We start from the raw sequence: 17986 nt of genomic DNA, 5'->3' as shown, positions 1-17986 counted from the left end.
AACAGCATTTGCAAAGATGAGGGACAGCTCAGGGTGGGCTTTGTTGGGTTGCTCTAGTCCCAGAATTCCTACTTGAACTTGATCCTAATGAGGTAATGCTGGCAAGCTGGTTTCACTGATTGGTAGCACCTGCCTGAAGCACATTATTGTAATAGTAGAAATTAACTGCAAGAACTAGTGTGCCTTGATAAATTAGTGATACTTCAAGCAAAAACAACCACCCTACAGAACTGCAGGATCATGGATTAGGATGAGGATCTGGTGGTGGTGCCCTGCAAGCTTGGCCATAAAGCAGGAAACGAGAGACTGAGAAAGAGGAATTTAATGTGGAAAGGCAGGATGTCTAGGATGTGGACTCTGGCAGAGGGACACCCTGGCCCTGGTCTTGGGCCAGCAGACGCAGAAGCAGGGAATGTAAGGCCCGGCAGACCGGTGTGTACCCCAGGCGGCTCAGATGGAGGTAATCATACATATCATGGTGGCTGATGGTGCCATCGGAGTGCACAAAGCCAGGATCAGCATCCAAGAAGTGGGCACGTGGGTGGCCAGCCAATGCTGCCCGTACCAGCTCATTCACCTGTCGGTTCTTATCCCGAAGTGGGTTGGGGTGCTGGCCCCTCGGGAGCAGGCCCTGAGGAGGAATACCAAAAATCTTAAGATGTCCTGTTAACATCTGGCTACTCAGCTCTGTACTAAACTGCTTCTCCCCATAATATTCCCAGCTGCAAAATACACTAGGAATAGGAAAGTGGGGAGGGCAGAAGGGAAGTTCCCGAAACCATGTCCCAGCTCCCATTCAGCAAAAACTTCTGGGTGTCAGCCTCTTTCCAATTATTACTCACAAAAATGCTGACATGGAAAGGGATCAATGCCCTCAACTCAAAGGAAACCCTCAACTAGAAGTGATGGAGCCTAAGTTCACCCTAGGAATACCTGAAAAGTTTTAACTATGCAAGTGCTTTTTTTAGTTTTTCAACATCCCCCATATCTCCAGCAGTTCCTTGAGTGAAAAGGGCTAACTGGTCCCCAAACACATCTTCAATCACTACCATTCATAGAAGTAGCAATCTTCCATATGAGCTTTTGCCTGAAAGCCTCTGTCCTATGCTAACTTGCCCAGAACTGTGCCTGCTGGGCTATATCTTGGGGATCCCAGCCACCACCATTCTTTTCCCACACTCCCAGCCTCTCACCAGCACCACGACCCGGGCCTGGGGCTGCCTCTGGTTCACCAGGTGCACAATGGCCTTGATGCCACCAGCCACCTGCTCTGCTGTATGCCCATGGTTGTTGGTCCCCACCCAGACCACCACGATCTGTGGAAAGAGGGGTGGGAAGCAGCAGTGAAGAGGCAAGCAAAGGGTGCTTTAATTCCCCATCCAAGCACCACTCACCTTGGGTCGGATGTGTTCCAGTTCCCCATTCTCCAGCCGCCACAATACATGCTGTGTGCTGTCACCACCAATGCCAAAATTGAGTGCATGCAGGGGAGAAAAGAGCTCCCTCCAGATCTGTGGATGACAAGTGATGTGATCATAGGGCTATCACCACACTCTGTCTGGGCATTAACCAAATGCCATTATGGAAAAGCCTTGCTTTATGGAAGTAGTCTGGTTAAACTCACCTTGAGCAAATCCCAGTAGGGCTGAACCTCACTTCATAGAAACCGAATATAGTCTCATTTTAAACCAAACCCCATAGAAGAAGACTTTATGGAAATCCATCTGCTTGAGCCTTGCATGGAACCAACAGCATTACATTTGTAACTTATTTTGAGGAAAACCATTATGGCTGGACCTTGCTTAGTGGAAAGTTTATGATCGAGCCTTTTTTGTGAAGCACTATCACAGTTAATCTTCACTTTGTGTAAAGCTATTATAGCTTGTGTAAACCCAACAGGACTGTGTACTACTCGAAGTAAATAAAGAACTTCACCTTAGGCAATCTTGCAGGAAAGCCTCATTTTAAGTCTTGTTATACAGAGACTCAATCTGACAAACACAGGTCACACATTTCCTTCTCTGCACAGATGCACTTACACAGAATTCTTGGTGCCCAGTGGCCTCAGGCCAATTTCAGCACCCCACACCTGGTTGGCCTGGGTCCTGTGTCAGAAGAGTTAGGGCACAGGCCCGGAAGGGGTAGAAGGGGACAGCCCTCACCTCACACTGGTGCATTAGCTGGACCAAGGAGTCCCCGATGAAAACGACTTCGGGTTCCTTATCTTTGCTGTCGGCCACGAACCGATGGTGCTGGGGGACGCAACAGGAGGAGTCAATGGGACGCGCGACCCAGGCCCCGCCCCACTTCCTCCGGCAGCATGACCCCAACAGTGCTCAGATTCTCAGGTGGCAGGTGGTGAGAACCGCACGAACCAGCATTTCTCTTGAGCCCTGCAACTACCCGACCCGAACACCATGGGCGGAATCGCTCACCAGGGACATCCAGCGCCCATCGCCCTGCACGTCTTGCACCGGTGTGGGCCTGCTGGCTGGATTCTCTTGCCCGCTCATCTTGGCGCCGCAGCTCCTGCTGATGAACGAGTGAGGTCGGCCCGGGAATGCTCCCGGGAGGAGGCGGCTCCGCCACGCCCACTCCTACCCCTCCAGGCAACAATGGAGTGTTCCGACGATCTCACTCAGGCGGAGGACGAAGGCCGATCTAGGGCGCCGCCTCCTCTCCAGGGGCGGAAACCTTCACTTAGGAGAGAGGTGGAATTAGGAACACTCGCTTCCCCCACGGCGGCCGCGCAGTGGGCTCGTCTGGCACTTCCCGCCCGAGCCACTCACTAGCGGGCGGCGGCGGCTAGCGCACCCCGGCACGGGGGGCGGGGCAGACGAGACCATCTCCGAGGCGGGGGAGGTGGGAGAAACCACCCATTGGAGCCACAGGGAGGGGCGATTTACCTGAAAAGCCGACAGTGGGCAGGGAAAACCTAGAGCTCTTCCTTGGAGAAGAAACCAATTGCTGTCCGAAAAGCAAGTGAGGGAAAGCCCACCTACGGTGTGGGGGGTGTGCCCCATTCATGTGTGGGAGAGAGGCGAGCGAGTGGACGAGTTCATTCTTGGATCCCTTGAAGGGGCGGCTCCTACGCACCTGGCAAGAAGGGGACGTTCCTATTTTTTACTGTTGTAGGGGACAGAAAAGAAAGGATGGCAAAACGTGAAAATTAGAGGAACATTTCTTTGGAGATACTATAAGGCACTACCAGAGCTTTAGGGAAACTCGGTTCGTGGGCTGCACTCAAAACACCGGGGTGTTTGTTTTCGTTTCATGGCATAAAGTCTAACCTACATATCTTTACGTTCAAGATACCACAAGACCTACATGGTGCAGAAAAAGAAAGGAAATTGGAGATGTCTGTAGGGCTCAAATCCAGCTTGGCACCTGTCCTGCAAGATCAGCTTGCAGATCTGTCGCCTCTGCTCCTTCTCTAATCATAGAGGCCTACCACCTTCAGTTGGGTGTGTCTGGCCTCTGAAACAGATCCACAGCGAAGGCCACCTAGAGTTGCGCCCCTCCACCTCCCTGCTCTAAATTGATCTCCGACTTGAATGACTTCTCACATCTCCCCGTTCTCAGGGACCTGGTGGTGGTCTTATTCTCTCCTAAACATCCTGATCATTTTCTTGTAGTCAAGGTTGGAACTTCCCTACTATCCATTGCTTCTGGGTAGATTAATAACTGAGCCACAGAGATGAGTCTTATTTATTGTGATTATGTCCTGCTGAATCTACTTCCCTGGAACCAGGCCTGGGATAGTGGCAGCTCAACAAATACAATACTTGCTGAATGAATTTTGTATTAATGTGTCAGATCCAGGCCTTATCAGCGTGTTGAGGAGACTGATACACAGAGCCATGAGAAAAAAAGTTGTGACTGAGGGAGGTACAGGGGACCTCTGGAGGAGAAAGTTTAAGGAATCCCACGGAAACAATGCTGGACACGGGAAATCACATACAGGAGTTTATTAAGCAAACAGAGTGTCTCCCTGCAGGGTAAGAGAGAAAATGAGAGGAAAAGAAAGGGAAGGAGAAAGGGCACACGCTAAAGAGTGTGAAAGCCAGGAGGATAGAGAAAGTGAGGAGGAGAGACAGGATGAGAAAAGATGGAGGGGTAGCTATAGTAAAGCAATTGATTTCCGCTGGGCTAACAGGGGACCAATATCAGAGAAGGATACTTGCAAGCTGACTGATGAACCAATAACTAGCTAGGATGTTCACAGATTGACAAGTGGTTGGGAGGCGGGGAAAGTGGCTGCACCTGAAAGGTCAGGGGGAGCAGCTTTGTACATTACAGAAAGAGAAGCATTCTGAGGGCCAAAGGGATTTTAGAAGTAGTATCTGAGCAGGGCTTGAGATATAATATAGACTGGGCAAACAGAAAGAAAAGAAACTTGGGTTATACTATTACTTATGCATAGGAAATATCTTGGCATTGCTTGATTTTAAAGTCTGAGGGAACATGTATAGACAGATCAAGCTGGAGAGGTGTCTGTGTGTGTGTGTTTGGGGGCAATTCCTGAAACAAAGCTTAGTGATCTCAAATTAATGTATTGGTTCTTTCCAATCTTCCGGCAACCATTGGATAAGGTACTGGCGCTGAGCAATTTCAAACTTTTCCAAGGTTACACAGCTCAAATGTACCTGTTTAAGCGTTTGAACCTAGATAGTTTAGCTCCAGAGACTGTGAATCAGGACACCACATATAATGATTCTTCAGAGATCAAGCCTGTGCCTGGAAATTGGGTAGACATAGCCCTTCTCCTCGCGCCCGGCTCATCCTGACTTCCAGGCAATCTGCCAATAGCTGTCTAGACCAATCAGCAGTCAGGAATGGGGCGGGTCTGGGGGGGGGGGAATCTCATAACCAACTGGTGGGCGGGAGATGCCAAGGCCAAGTAAGGCTGGGAGGGCGGGACTATAACCGGCAATCTGGGGGCCTCGTGCCTCTATAGGGAGCCTGAAAGTCAAAGGGCGTGGCAGGGACACGCGCATGCGCGTAGTGTGCTTGAGGCCCGGAAGAGCGCGGGGCGGCTTCGAGGCTCGGTCGAGGTGTAGAAGAAGCCATTGCTGTCCACAGCCACGTGGAGTGAGTTGGGGGCAGGTTCGTTGGTACAGAAGAGGCTACGGTGCCCCTCCCCCACCTGCCTCTACCCACTCCCCTCATTCTGCCCTCTGTTCTACCTCAACTGCCCTAGTTTCCCTCCTGCCCCAGGCCTCCCCTCATAACCAGTTCCTGTCCCTGACAGCTCTCTGTCTTCCTTTCTGTCCTTCCAGGGTTTTTTCAGGCTCTCCAACTTCTCTTGCTGCTCTTTCTCCCGCTTTTCTCTAGGTGTTTCTCCACTTTCTGCATCCTCCCGTAATCCTTCAACTCCTGGATTTCTCCTCTATCCAAAATTCCATTCTGGTCCCCTAGATCTCTCCAATTTCATGACCCATGTTCCTGTTCCCAGTTACCCCTTCTCTATTCCTTGACAGCTCTTCTTATTATGACTACCTGTAACTCATCTAGAATTCCTTCCCTGGCCAAGTCTTTTTCAGCTGCTCTCTACCTACTTCCTTTACTTTATTTTTTCTTTCTTTTCTTTTCTTTCTGGTCTTTTTCTCTAAATAGTATTCCTCACCCAACTATCGTTTCTCACTTTACCACTCACTATGACTTATCGGCATCTAATGACAATCCTATGTTCATCTTTTAGGACATTATGGACTCCCGGAGGCCAGCACCTCAGCCTTTCCAACAACCTGAGAAACCTGGCCGTGTCCGCCGCCGAAAGACCAGGAGGGAGAGAAATGCCCTTGTGGGCAGCCGCCGGGGGAGCCGTCAGGATCCTGCGGCCCCCCAGAATCCTGTGGCCCCTCCTGCCTCCAAGCTTGTGGTCATAACTCAGGGCCGGCTGAGCCGGGAGCACCGGGGTCTCTTCAACCATGAGGTGAAATCTCTGGATGTTGCCCGGCTGCTTAGCAGTGGGTCCCAGGAATCAGAAACCCTCTTTTCCCCAACCAAAACCTCCCCAAGCCCAGGCAGGGTCCAAGAACCAGAACAGTCAAAGGGCAAGGAGAATCAGGTGCCTGGAGACTTGGGTCCAGTCCCACCAAATTCTCCTGAGCTCCCTTGCTTGGGGAAACTGCTGGGTGAGCTGCAGTGCCAGCTGATTCTGCCACAGGCCTTCCCCAGGAGGAACCTGGTGCAGGAGGCCAGGGATGTCATCTTGGGAAACTTACAGGCCTGTCATGGCTGTGTACCTGACCTTGCCCTGGTGCTCCGAGGCTGCTACCCACCCTTGCCAGGTGAGCCTACTTCATGTTCTTGTGTTCCTCTTTCCCTTCTCTGCTGTCGCTCAGTTTTCTCCCATGCTTCTTTCCTGTGTACCAGGGACTAAGCCTGGGATACCTGAGAAACGAAGAATGACACCCTCCTGGATCAACAGCCTTGAGCAAGCCCCAAGGGAAGAGAGGCAAAGGAGACGTCGGGGAACAAAGGAGCTCACCTTTTCCATTCCTCATACCTCCAGCACTCCCATTGCTCACGGGGTGGGCCTGGCACCACCAGGAGGTCCCTGGCCACCCACTTTTCCCTCCGTACCTTCACCATCTGGGGCAGCCTGGGGCCCTCCAACAGCCTTTGACCTGCTAAAAAGCATCTGGCTTGTAGCCACACCACCCCTTCCCAGACCGTGGGGTGTCGGCCCACTACAGCCCCTACCTCAGCCATCACCCTTGTTGCCCCAAACCTCTGCTCTGGACTGGAGCCCCAGCCCCCTTGCCCCACTGCCCAGCCTCTCCTGGGTGGTAGCTCAGAGCAGTCCAGAAGCCTGGTCCTTTCCACCAATGAGACTGTACTGAGAGGGCTGGGCAGTTATCCTGCACTCAGTCACCTCAATAAAGTAACTTCTCCATGATTCTCTTGATTTTCAGTTACTGGCTGATCCAGGAAAGCAGCTTTCCTTAGCTCTGAGTCCTTGGGCTAAGATGAAGGGGAAGGTACTGTCATTTGTCACCTTCCTGGGGCCTGAGGGGTCAGTAAAATGGGGGAACTTGTGGATTAGGCCTTCTAACACATAGACCCACTGTGGCCAAATAGGTGCCTGACTCTGACCTCTGGTAATACTGATCTCCAGAGTGAGTGAGACCAAGACTCCCAGTCTGGAGGTGAACACACACAATCTTAGCTCCAGGGGTTGCATCTGGGAGAGAAAGGATCAGGGGCTAGGGAATCCAAAGAGGAAATAATGACTTTTTAGAGGAGCTAAGATCCTGTATTTTTAAAAATTGGTAGAAACTTGCTAGTTGAACATTTAAGACAAGGGGAATAGCCCTCCTTGGTCTCCTTGTGGAATAAGAGGAATAGCGTGTACAATACCAGGAGGAGGGCAAACAGGGTGTAGGACCATTTTCATTTAGCCCATATCCCTAGGCCATGCTGGGAGCTAGAGTCACATCTGGGCCTGTCCTTGAGGAGTTCTTGACCTGATGAACACAGGGAACAGTGTATATGCATGATCAAGTAGGAGAGCAGATTGAGGCTGAATCTGGACCATGGATTTTTTTCTTTTGCCCATGATGTATTTTAAATGTTTGACTCAATTGCCTACATTAAAATCAAGTAGTTCTACTTCTTAAAAAAAAAATTCACTGGACACAATAGCTTATGCCTATTATCCCAGTGACTGGGAAGGCTAAGGTAGGGGGATCTGGAGTTCAAAGCCAGCCTCAACAACTTAGCAAGGCCCTAAGCAACTCAGTGAGACCCTGTCTCTAAATAAAATACAAAAAGGGCTGGGGATGAGGCTCAGTGGTTAAGTGCCCCTGGGTTTAATCCCTGTTACCAAAAGCAACCACTCAGGAGACTGAGTCAGGAGGATCAAAAGTTTTAGCCTTGGCAACCACTGAGGGAGATCCTATTTAAAAATAAAAAACTAAAAAGGGTAGGGTTGTAGCTTAATGGCAGAGCATCCCTCTGTATTAAATCCCCATTACTGGACTGGGGGTGGGTTGGAGAAAGTGAAAGGATCTGGCAGCAGATTTACAATTCCTCCTGGCAAAAACTGGATATGGCACAGAGGCCCAATGTTCTCCATTGAAGACATTTCATGTACTCGTTTCCCAGTTGGCCCCAGGTACTGGGGATTGAACCAGGGGCACTTGACCATTGAGCTATATCCCCAGACCTTTTTATTTTTTGAGACAGGGTCTTGCTAAGTTGCTGAGGCTGGCCTCAAACTTGCAATCCTCCTGCCTCAACCTCCGGAGTTGCTGGAACCACAGGTGTGTGCAAATGTATCTGGCTAAAAATGATATTTTGAACAGCAGGAAATTTTCTGCAGTGGAGAGAGGGACAAAATTAGGAATTTTGTTGGGAGTCTGATAAGGCAAAACAAGCTGAAGTACATGGATTCTACCCTGAAAATCCTTTCTAGGCGTTTTCATTGCTCACTGTGAAACCACAGGCCAAGGAGACTGGACTGGGTGGTCACAGGGCTGAATGATTTGGCTAAGGTCACGGTGGGGAAGTGGCAATGCTGGAATTTGAACCCTGACAGCTTGAGTCTATGCTCCTGGAGATCTCACACCTCTGTCTCACAGCAACCAGGTTTCACACTTTAGTAAGAAATAACAGGATAGGGTCGGGCAGGTGGGTCTTGTGGTTGTGGCATAGTGCTTTGCCACCTCCATGTTGTGTGACCCAGAGCAAATGGCTTGTCCTCTGCTTCTGCGGGAACTTCACACGGTGCACTGCAACTGGGGCCCAACACAGAGATGGGCATGGAGCTAAGGGTGGCTACCGTGGTCGGAGGGATTGGTAATCAAAGGATCATTTGGGGAGTAAATGGGAAAGAGCTCAGATCTGGGAGTTTTGTGCCATCCTGGAGACGTCTGGAAGAGGAAATTTGAGTTCAGTTGAGGACTGGGGAACCGGAGATTTCCGCGAGACCCCCAGAAGAGAGGACTGGAACTGGGGCGGAGTGCCAAAAGCTGGGCAAGGGGGCTTCCCCTTTCTCGTGGGAAGGGTAGGCGCCAGGTTGGGGAGGAGTAGGCGGCCATCGCTTTGCCCGGCGGCCCCTTTAATCGGGGGCGCGCGCTGGCCGGTCCGCGCGCTCTCGCCTCCGTCGCCCGGCCGGAGCGGGAGCCGGAGCGGAGCCCGGGCCAGAGACGGCGGAATGGAGCCCCAGCGCGCGCCCGCGCTGCGCCGCCTGCTTCCGCCGTTGCTGCTCTTACTGCTGCCACTGCCCCCCCGCGCCCGGGCCAAGTATGTGCGGGGCAACCTCAGCTCCAAGGAGGTGAGCTCGCCGGGCCCTCCTCAGCCGGCGGCTGAGCCAGGGGGACCAGAGGGGAGAGGGCGCGCCCCGCCCCCTGCCGCCCCTCCCAGGGACTGGAGCAGGGCGGATGGGGGATTGGGCCAGGTCGAGGCCGCGGGGACCGCGGAGTCGAGGCCAGACTTGGGGGTTGAATTAGGGACGTTGAGGTCAGCAGGGTGGTGGTGGCCGGGCTGGGAAAGGCGGAGTTGGTGGGGGTTGGGGGCGCGCCGAGGTGGTGCTGAAGGGACAGCACTCTTCGCTCCGCAGAAAGCCGAGTTCACCGCACGCGCTCTTGGGGCCAGGAGGGGCGGGGTGGATGATTCCCCGCATGGATGGTCTTTGGGACCATCGGGGGCGGGCGAGCATGTGTGGCTAACTGGGTTAATGCTGGTGGGACGGTGGCCTGGGCAGAAGTGGCTTCTATGGGCACTGGCCATACGGCACAGGGGAAATGCAGGAAGGAGTGCTCCAGGGGAGGAAACTTGGGGATCATCTGAGGTAGAAAACCAGGGCAGCAGGAATCCTGGACCCACGGAGAAGGGAAGTGAAAAGAATTTTGGAGGTGACTTGTCTCCTTGTGGTATTTGGGAAGCCAGTTATCTGGGTAGGGAAGAAAAGTTGGGGGTGTCTATTGAGTGGAGAGTTCTTGATGGACTCAGAAGAGGGTCTCACTGGGTCCCTTTGCCAGGACTGGGTGTTCTTGACAAGATTTTGTTTCCTCTCGGATTATGGCCGGCTGGACTTCCGTTTCCGCTATCCTGAGGTGAGTCTCCCCCAACCACTTGCCAAACTGAGGCTGGATACTCCTTTGGCCTCCCAAGGTAAGGGCCACCCTAGCTCCCTATACTTCTCCAAACCCCCAAATCTCTGAGTCTGCAGGCCAAGTGCTGTCAGAACATCCTCCTCTATTTTGATGATCCATCCCAATGGCCAGCAGTGTACAAGGCAGGGGACAAGGTGAGGGCTGTGAGGAGGGTGTAAGGGGGAGGAGGCAGAAGGTTGTGGCTGACTACAGAGTGACCCTGTCTCTGCCTTCTCCAGGACTGCCTGGCCAAGGAATCAGTGATCAGGCCGGAGAACAACCAAGTCATCAATCTCACCACCCAGTATGCCTGGTCAGGCTGTCAGGTGCGGGGGAGTGGGCAGGTGCTGAAAGTTGAGGCCTGAGGACATTGAGGACAGGTTTCAGCCTTTTCCTGGCTCCTCCCCAGGTGGTGTCAGAAGAGGGAACCCGCTACCTGAGTTGCTCCAGTGGCCGCAGCTTCCGCTCTGTGCGTGAAAGGTGGTGGTACATCGCGCTCAGCAAGTGTGGGGTACGGGGCTGGGGTGGCCACCTGGGTTTCTCCTCTTTGCCTTTCTGCTGACTCCCTACCTGCCCAGGACCCTCCTTAGGCCTCCACACTCCCTACAGGGAGATGGGCTGCAGCTGGAGTATGAGATGGTCCTCACCAATGGCAAGTCATTCTGGACAAGACACTTCTCTGCTGATGAGTTTGGTGAGCAGATATCTGGGAAACAGGAGTCAGGATCTCTGTGGGAGCCAGGTGCAGTGGTGCACACCTATAATCCCAGCAGCTCAGGAGGCTGAGGCAGGAGAATCACAAGTTCAAGGCCAGCCTTGACTTAGCAAGACCCTGTCTCAAAATAAAACAAAAAAGGCTGGGGGGTGTGGCTTAATAGTAGGACCTTCCTGGGTTCAATCCCTAGTACCACAAAATTACAAAACAAGTAAATAATTTTTTAAAAAGGATCTCTGTGGAAGCCCAGAGTGGTTACCTGCTGAAGGATACCCACTCTGAACCATTGTCTCCTTCCACCAAATCCTAGGGATCCTGGAGACAGATGTGACCTTCCTTCTCATCTTCATCCTCATCTTCTTCCTCTCCTGTTACTTTGGATGTGAGTCCAGCAGATGGGGTGGGAGAGGAGATATGGGGAGCAGGGTTGGGGAAATGGGCTGCCCACTCCTCTTTGAACAGCCTTTCCCTGCCCACTTCCCAGATTTGCTGAAAGGTCGTCAGTTGCTTCACACAACTTATAAAATGTTCATGGCTGCAGCAGGAGTGGAGGGTGAGGTTTAGTGTCCCAGCTTTTGAGTTCTGGGGGAGGAGGGGCTTGTGGCCCAGACACAGGTCTGAGGGAAAAGGGCTGGGGGTCCAGACTCCTGAGTCTGATGGAGGAGGGGTTGGGGGCTGTGGATTCCTGGGTATCCTAGCAGGTAGGTGGAGGTCCGTGGTCTAGAGTCTTGATTGGGGAGGAGGACTCAGACCATCTGGATCATAGTGCTAGAGGACAGTGATGCTCCAAAGCCAGTTTCTGTCCTTTCTTCTCTCTGCCCATCCTTTCCCCAGTCCTGAGCCTCCTGTTTTTTTGCATCTACTGGGGCCAGTATGCCACCGATGGCATTGGCAATGAGAGCGTGAAGATCCTGGGTAAGAATGAGTGGGGTCATGGGAGGGTGGAGCCCTTGGTTCAGGTCTGGCATCTCCTCTAAGCCAGTCTCTCCTCCCTTCCCAGCCAAGCTGCTCTTCTCCTCCAGCTTCCTCATTTTCCTGCTCATGCTCATCCTTCTGGGGAAGGGATTCACGGTGACACGGTGCCCGGGCAGGGAGTGCTTGTGGGGTGGCCAGGCTGGGGAGCAGGGCAGGGAGGGTGGGTGTGGGGTGGCTTCCCCCTCTCCCTGACAGCCCCAACTCCTGCTCTCTCCCTTCATGGCCTGCTGCCAGGGGCCGCATCAGCCATTCGGGCTCTGTGAAGTTGTCTGTGTACATGACCCTGTACACCCTCACCCACGTGGTGCTGCTTATCTACGAGGCTGAAGTGAGTCCCCATGGCCCCTGCCAAGTCCCACCAGTCCCTGGTTTTTGGCAGCCTCCTCCTCCTTGACCTGTCTGCTGCCCTTCCCCACATAGCATCCTCCCTGCTCTCTCTCCTACTCTGCAATTTTCCACCTTCCCATCTGTTTCTAAGTGATTCTTTCCCTCTTCACCATCTCTGAGTAGGTTTCTTCCTCCTCCCTCAGTTTCTCACTGTCTGTCACATTTAAGCTGTACATCTATGAGTTCAGGAGTCACACAGACCTGGATTCCACTCCTGTAGCCTTAGCTCGCTGACCTTGAGTGATGACCCATTTCCTTCTCCAAAAAGTGGAGGATCTTACCCTCCCTAAAGGCTTCCCTCCTAGCCTCACTTTCCTCCTCTGTGAATGGGGCGATAATTAAGACCACCCTCATTGAGTTGATGCTAATGGAAAAGCTCACTCATGGTAGGTATTGGCCCTGTGTTGGGCTCAGGGTAGCTGATGTATCTCTTCTCATCTGTTTCATTTTCTCTATCTCTATATGTTTCTCTCTCCATCCCTGACTCCCTTGCTGCTTCTGTCCTCACCTAGTACCTCTGCTCCCTGGGTGCCCAGGGGTGGGGTGTAGGATAGGAGGCCAGGTTATGATGAACCCTCTCCTGGGGTCCAGTTCTTTGACCCAGGTCAGGTACTGTACACATATGAGTCTCCGGCTGGCTACGGACTCATCGGGCTGCAGGTGGCAGCCTACGTGTGGTTCTGCTACGCTGTGCTCATCTCCCTGCGCCACTTTCCTGAGAAGCAGCCCTTTTACGTGCCCTTCTTTGCTGCCTACACCCTCTGGTGAGAAATGGTGTCCCCATCCTTTCTCTTCTCCCCTAACTCAGACCCTCCTCAGTAAGGAAAGACAGGCTTTCAAGTCAGATAGCTATCACCTGAAATCTGTCACTTCTTCACTTTATGACCTTGAAAAAATTACTGTCCCACAGTAAAACTCTGTAAAAGTAGAGGAAGGAAAAAAAAAACAACTTTCTTTTGGTCTGGTGATATATGTGGCTAAGTGGTAGAGTGCTTGCCTAGCATTCATAGACCCTGGGTTCAATCCCCAGCACTGAAAAATAAAATTACTTTCACAGACAGTGCTTTAGATTGCTTACCCACAAAACAAGGTTGTAATACCTCTTGCAAATAATGATCTCCAGCATGTGTAGGGCAATCAATATACGCAGGCTTAGTGTCTTGCACATAGTAAATGCTCAATAAAAACTCAGTTATTATCATTTAACAATACGACAGTAAAATATGCAAACTCTGAGCCAAATTGCCTGGGTTCAGATAAAGCTTGTTAACTGTGACCTCAGATAAATCCATTAACTTTTCTCTGCCTTAGCTTCCTCATCTGTCAATGGGGATGGAAACTGTACCTACCTCATACACTCACTGTGAGAGTTAAATCAATTTTACATGTAAAATGCTTAGAAACATGTCTGACATGCAGGCCTGACCTGCAGTAAGTCCTTATTATCATTCGTCAATTTAGTCATCAAACATCTATTGGTTTCCAATCAGATGCCAGGATTTTGGGTAGGTGGAACCAAGTTAAATTTAACCTAGCCCTTGCCCGCTAGGATTTCCAGACTAGTGCATTCTTGTTCCTTTGCAATCTCTGGCTTTTGAAGGCCACACTGGGACTGCCTGGGACCTGTGTAGGTGCATGCTGTGGTGGGGGTGGGGCCAAGGGATGAGGGGAGAGCAGGGGCAATCTCTATCCAGCCAATACCTCTTGTACAGGTTCTTTGCAGTTCCTGTCATGGCCCTGATTGCCAATTTTGGGATCCCCAAGTGGGCCCGGGAGAAGATTGTCAATGGCATCCAGCTGGGAATCCACCTGTATGCCCATGGAGTGTTCCTGGTAAGGATGGGCTTCCAGGGAGGGATGGCAAACTGAAGGGCAGAAGATAGGTGAGGCTCCCACCCTGATCTGCCTGAGTGTGTGAGCTCTTGACCCATCTCCCCTTTAGTCATTTGCCCCTTAGTCATTGAGGAGACACCTAATGACAGCTGCTAGATAGTCTACTGTGTCCTCTAGAGCCTACTCTCTTCTACTATTTCTCTCTGCCATCTTGTATCCTGGTTTCTTCCCTCAATCCTACCTTTTTCTCCTCCCGCCATCCTTATTTTCATCTCTGATTCTGTCCCTGGTCTCTCACATTTCCCTTTGTGTCCCTACTGCCCTCCTGAAGCCCCTTAATCTCTATCCCATCCTTCCCCCACACTTTCTCGTATCACAAGCCATTGTTAAGGAAGAATATGGGACAGGCTGGGGCTTCTAGAGCCCTAGATCTGAATGGTGGTGTCTAGACCTAGGCATCAGGGGCTCCCAGCACCAAATCTATTTTTTGTCTTGGTTCACATCCTATCTGACCTTCTTTCAACAGTTTTCATATTCATCCATCCATCCATCCATCCAACTGTTCACTGGACACCTGTCTTGAACCAGCCTGTTTCTTGCCAGGGACATCCATGTTCAATGATTCCTACTCTCTTGTTTAATTGTCAGAGCAACCTCAGGAGAGGATGGATAACAGTCATTGTACCCACTATTCAGAGAGGAAAAGTTAAAGCTCAGAGAGAGATGATGACCCACAGGGCTCCATGGCCTTTAGCAGAAGGGCAGGCACTTCAAACCCTGTCTTCTGGCAGACCACAAGGTTTCACATAATGGGGAACCTGAAAGGAAAATAGGCATCACTGAGGCCCCCAGTTTTTAACCTGAGGGACTCACAATATGAGCATGTAGGGAAGTACTCAGCTGCCCAGGGAAGGGAGTCACCTTCCCTGGCCAGTCCATCTTGAGATTCTGTAGGAAGTCAGAAAGAGACAGAAGAGAAATGCTGCCAGATTCTGTGGTACATGCTCATAAGCCCAGCTACTCTGAGGGCTGAGATAGGAAGATTGCAAGTTCAAGGCCAACTTGGGTAATTTATCCAGGCCTTGTCTCAAAACAAAACAAGAAGAGGAAGGAGGAGGGCTGGGGGACATAGTTCAGTGGTAGAGTGTTTGTCCAGCATGCGCCAAGGTCCTGGATTTGGATTTCTAGCACAGCAAAAAACAAACAAAAAACCTAACCAACCAACCAAACAAAAAACAAAGAAAAAAAGTTAAATTCTGAGAACCCACCATGTGCCAGGCTCCACACCAGTGGTTTTCATTTCCACCTTCTCATCTTTTCAGAGAGGCACTATAATCCCTTTTGGCTCGTGAGGCTCAGAGAGTTTAATCATTGTGTCCTAGATCCCACTCAGTGAGAGATGGAGCCGAGATGTGAGGCAGGCCCAGATTGCCAGATGCAGTGCCCTTACTATCATTTCACCTTCAGACAGCCTCCTTCCTAAAATGCTCAGCTCCACCTCAGGCATCCCACTGCTCACTGGCTTTGGCTCCTTGCTCATGCATTCAGCACAACCTAAGAGGGGATGTGCTGTTTCTAGGGTGTGAGGATGGAGTCTCACCCAGTCCCCTCCCCGTCATGGTCTGCCGGACTATAGGGAGACTTCCAGGCACTGCTCTAGAAGGTTCTGGGGATTCAATAGGGAACAGAAGAGTCAAGTTCCAGCCTCCATGGAGCTAACATTCTAGAGTGCATTAACTGCTGTGTAATTGAACTTTGTATTTTATGGAAATATTCTGTTATCTGTGCTTTCCATTATGATAGCTAATGAGCACATGAATATGGGTAGAGTAGTACCGTGTGATTGAGAATCTAAAATTTTAGCTTAATTTTGATTAGGCCACATGTGGCTAGAAGCTATCAACCTGGACTGCACAGGACAAGGATCTTAACAAATGACAGCCCAGGGCTCTGTGGAAAGAAGCACAGGCAGAGTAATAAAAGATGTGTAGAGGGGAAAGGTCAGAATCTTGGGCACGGTGAGAGCCCAGAGGTGACAGCTAAGCCAGTCTGAACGGTTGCAGAAAAGTGTCAAGTGGAGGATGTCTAGTGGAGTGTCAATATCAAGTGTCAATATCAAATGGGATGTCAAGTGGAGGGACTCTTTAGAACCCCAAGTTTATGGAAACATTCTGGGGCCTGGACAGTAATTCTCCAACCTCTGTCTTGCCTCTCGCCCCAGATCATGACTCGCCCATCGGCGGCCAACAAGAACTTCCCATACCACGTGCGCACGTCGCAGATCGCCTCCGCAGGTGCTCCGGGCACCGGAGGGAGCCAATCCACAGACAAGGCCTTTCCGCAGCACGTCTATGGGAATGTGACCTTCATTAGCGACTCGGTGCCCAACTTCACGGAGCTCTTCTCCATCCCCCCGCCCACCTCTTCCGTAAGCCCCGCGGCCCCGGCTCCCGAGGAGCTGCTGGCGCCGCCCCTGGAGTACCTCACCCCGCTCCCGGCCCCGCCGCCGCCCCCGGTGCCCGGGCGCCTGAGCCCACCCCCTGCCTTCCGCACGCCCCGCGCCCCAACGCCGCGCCGCGACCATCCCCTGGCGCCCGCGCCCACGCTGCCGGACTGGGTCCTGGCGTTACTGCGCACGCCCCCTCGGACTCCACGCGCTGTGCCCCCACCGCCCGCCTTCCGCGGCTCTCCCCCAGCTCCCCGGCCGCCGCCGGAGTTTGCCCGGCGCACCCCGACGCCTCCCCTTGAGTACCTGGCTCCGCTGCCCAGGCGTCCCGCTACCCACTCCTTCCCTGACAGACACGTGCGTCCATGCTTGGGGTAGTAGGGTCTTCTGGGGGAGGGGGACGGGCCTTCGGGGCCGCATCTGCCCCCCCGAGGGTTCCGGACGGCCTCTGACCCTGACCCCCCTCCCAGGCCGGGAAGCAGGTGGAGGAGACAGCGGTAGCGGCGGCGGTGGCCCCGAGGGGCCGTGTGGTGACCATGGCCGAGCCGGGCGCAGCCTCCCCGCCCCCTCCCGCTCGGTTCCCCAAGGCTGCCGACCTGGGCTGGGATGGCCCGACGCCGCCCTACCAGCCGCTCGTGCCCCAGACGGCGGCGCCACACACCGGCTTCACCGAATACTTCAGCATGCACACGGCCGGGGGCTCCGCACCCCCGGTCTGAGCATCCCTGGCCACCCCTGTCCCATGGACCGCCCACCGGGCCCCGGCTGGGCTCCGGACCCCAAGCTTTGTCCCGTTCCCAGGGCTCGACCAACCCCAGCCCTCCCAACTCTTCCCACCCCGCGCGCCCAGGTCGGGTGCGCTGCGTCCCGCCCCCCCTTTTTCTCTCGTGCCAAACGGTCCCGCGGGAGCCGCTCTCCCCGTCCCCTCCCTCAGCCCCTGCCCCGAACGGCGCCGGATTCTGGGCTCCCGCTGTTCCGTGATCTCCGACCCCCTGATCCCCTCCGAGACCTCTGACCCCACCGGACTCCGGAAAACCCACGATGACCGCCGGGACCCAGATCGTGACTCCAGGATTCCACGACCCCGAGCCATTACTCCCGGGACGGATACTGTGAAGCTGGTCTCGACTCTAACCCTCCCTCGGATCTGTGACCTTGGACCCGTGCTCTCTGCCCCTCTCTGCATTCCGGGGGCCTTCCCTCGGTCCCTGGCAGAAACATTACCCCTGCCTTCTTGCCAAAATAAAAAGGGATTTGTTTTTATTTATAACGTGGCTTCTTTTACATCTTGAGAGTGCTGAGCGGCGGGGTTAAGCAAGAACAGTTTCAGGCTCAGGATCACTGTGTGTCCATCTGTGAAATGGCATTTTGGGACCCGAGGCAAGGGTTTGCATAATCTGACCTTTGTATTGACCCAGAATCTGGGAGCACAGAAGATATCAATCATCTAGCAGAATCTTATATTGCACTGCTCCTTTATTCTTACCTTCTTTTCCAATCGGAGATCGAGGCGCCCTCCAGTGGCAA

General features: G+C 52.8%; 3 protein-coding genes across 11 annotated transcripts; 2 read left to right on the top strand and 1 right to left on the bottom strand.

The window, feature by feature from the left end:
• Positions 1 to 304: 304 nt before the first annotated feature.
• Positions 305 to 17964, bottom strand: Pafah1b3 (platelet activating factor acetylhydrolase 1b catalytic subunit 3). Of its 4 annotated transcripts, none has more exons than XM_047527395.1 (6): positions 17946 to 17964; positions 2436 to 2532; positions 2163 to 2252; positions 1395 to 1511; positions 1194 to 1316; positions 305 to 631 (listed from the first exon to the last, which is right to left on the bottom strand). In XM_047527395.1, exons 2-6 carry the CDS (start codon positions 2511 to 2513, stop codon positions 344 to 346), a joined length of 696 nt encoding a protein of 231 aa, XP_047383351.1. In that variant the 5' UTR covers positions 2514 to 2532; positions 17946 to 17964; the 3' UTR covers positions 305 to 343. The 4 variants fall into 4 exon arrangements, with proteins under 4 accessions (XP_047383351.1, XP_047383349.1, XP_047383348.1 ...); XM_047527393.1 differs by lacking the exon at positions 17946 to 17964 and adding an exon at positions 2907 to 3004 and having other exon boundaries at positions 2436 to 2694; XM_047527392.1 differs by lacking the exon at positions 17946 to 17964 and adding an exon at positions 2907 to 2997 and having other exon boundaries at positions 2436 to 2699.
• On the top strand, positions 4981 to 6874 carry Prr19 (proline rich 19). Of its 2 annotated transcripts, none has more exons than XM_047527390.1 (3): positions 4981 to 5106; positions 5702 to 6293; positions 6379 to 6874. In XM_047527390.1, the coding sequence occupies exons 1-3, from the start codon at positions 4996 to 4998 to the stop codon at positions 6846 to 6848; spliced, it is 1173 nt and encodes a 390-aa protein (XP_047383346.1). In that variant the 5' UTR covers positions 4981 to 4995; the 3' UTR covers positions 6849 to 6874. The 2 variants fall into 2 exon arrangements, with proteins under 2 accessions (XP_047383346.1, XP_047383347.1); XM_047527391.1 differs by having other exon boundaries at positions 5021 to 5091.
• Tmem145 (transmembrane protein 145) lies at positions 9109 to 17723 on the top strand. 5 transcript variants are annotated; one of them, XM_047527389.1, is made up of 15 exons: positions 9109 to 9283; positions 9990 to 10064; positions 10181 to 10258; positions 10343 to 10429; positions 10513 to 10572; positions 10713 to 10797; positions 11129 to 11200; positions 11303 to 11371; positions 11653 to 11733; positions 11819 to 11897; positions 12028 to 12121; positions 12772 to 12944; positions 13893 to 14013; positions 16235 to 16441; positions 17394 to 17723. In XM_047527389.1, the coding sequence occupies exons 1-15, from the start codon at positions 9164 to 9166 to the stop codon at positions 17472 to 17474; spliced, it is 1482 nt and encodes a 493-aa protein (XP_047383345.1). In that variant the 5' UTR covers positions 9109 to 9163; the 3' UTR covers positions 17475 to 17723. The 5 variants fall into 5 exon arrangements, with proteins under 5 accessions (XP_047383345.1, XP_047383343.1, XP_047383342.1 ...); XM_047527387.1 differs by having other exon boundaries at positions 16930 to 17723; XM_047527386.1 differs by having other exon boundaries at positions 10513 to 10583; positions 10682 to 10797; positions 16930 to 17723.
• Positions 17965 to 17986: the final 22 nt, after the last annotated feature.

Source organism: Sciurus carolinensis, chromosome 16 (assembly GCF_902686445.1).
Source record: "Sciurus carolinensis chromosome 16, mSciCar1.2, whole genome shotgun sequence".
In the NCBI taxonomy this organism is placed as follows: Eukaryota; Metazoa; Chordata; class Mammalia; order Rodentia; family Sciuridae; genus Sciurus; species Sciurus carolinensis.
Note: the sequence above shows the minus strand (reverse complement) of the source record. Positions and strands in the feature narration are given on the sequence as shown.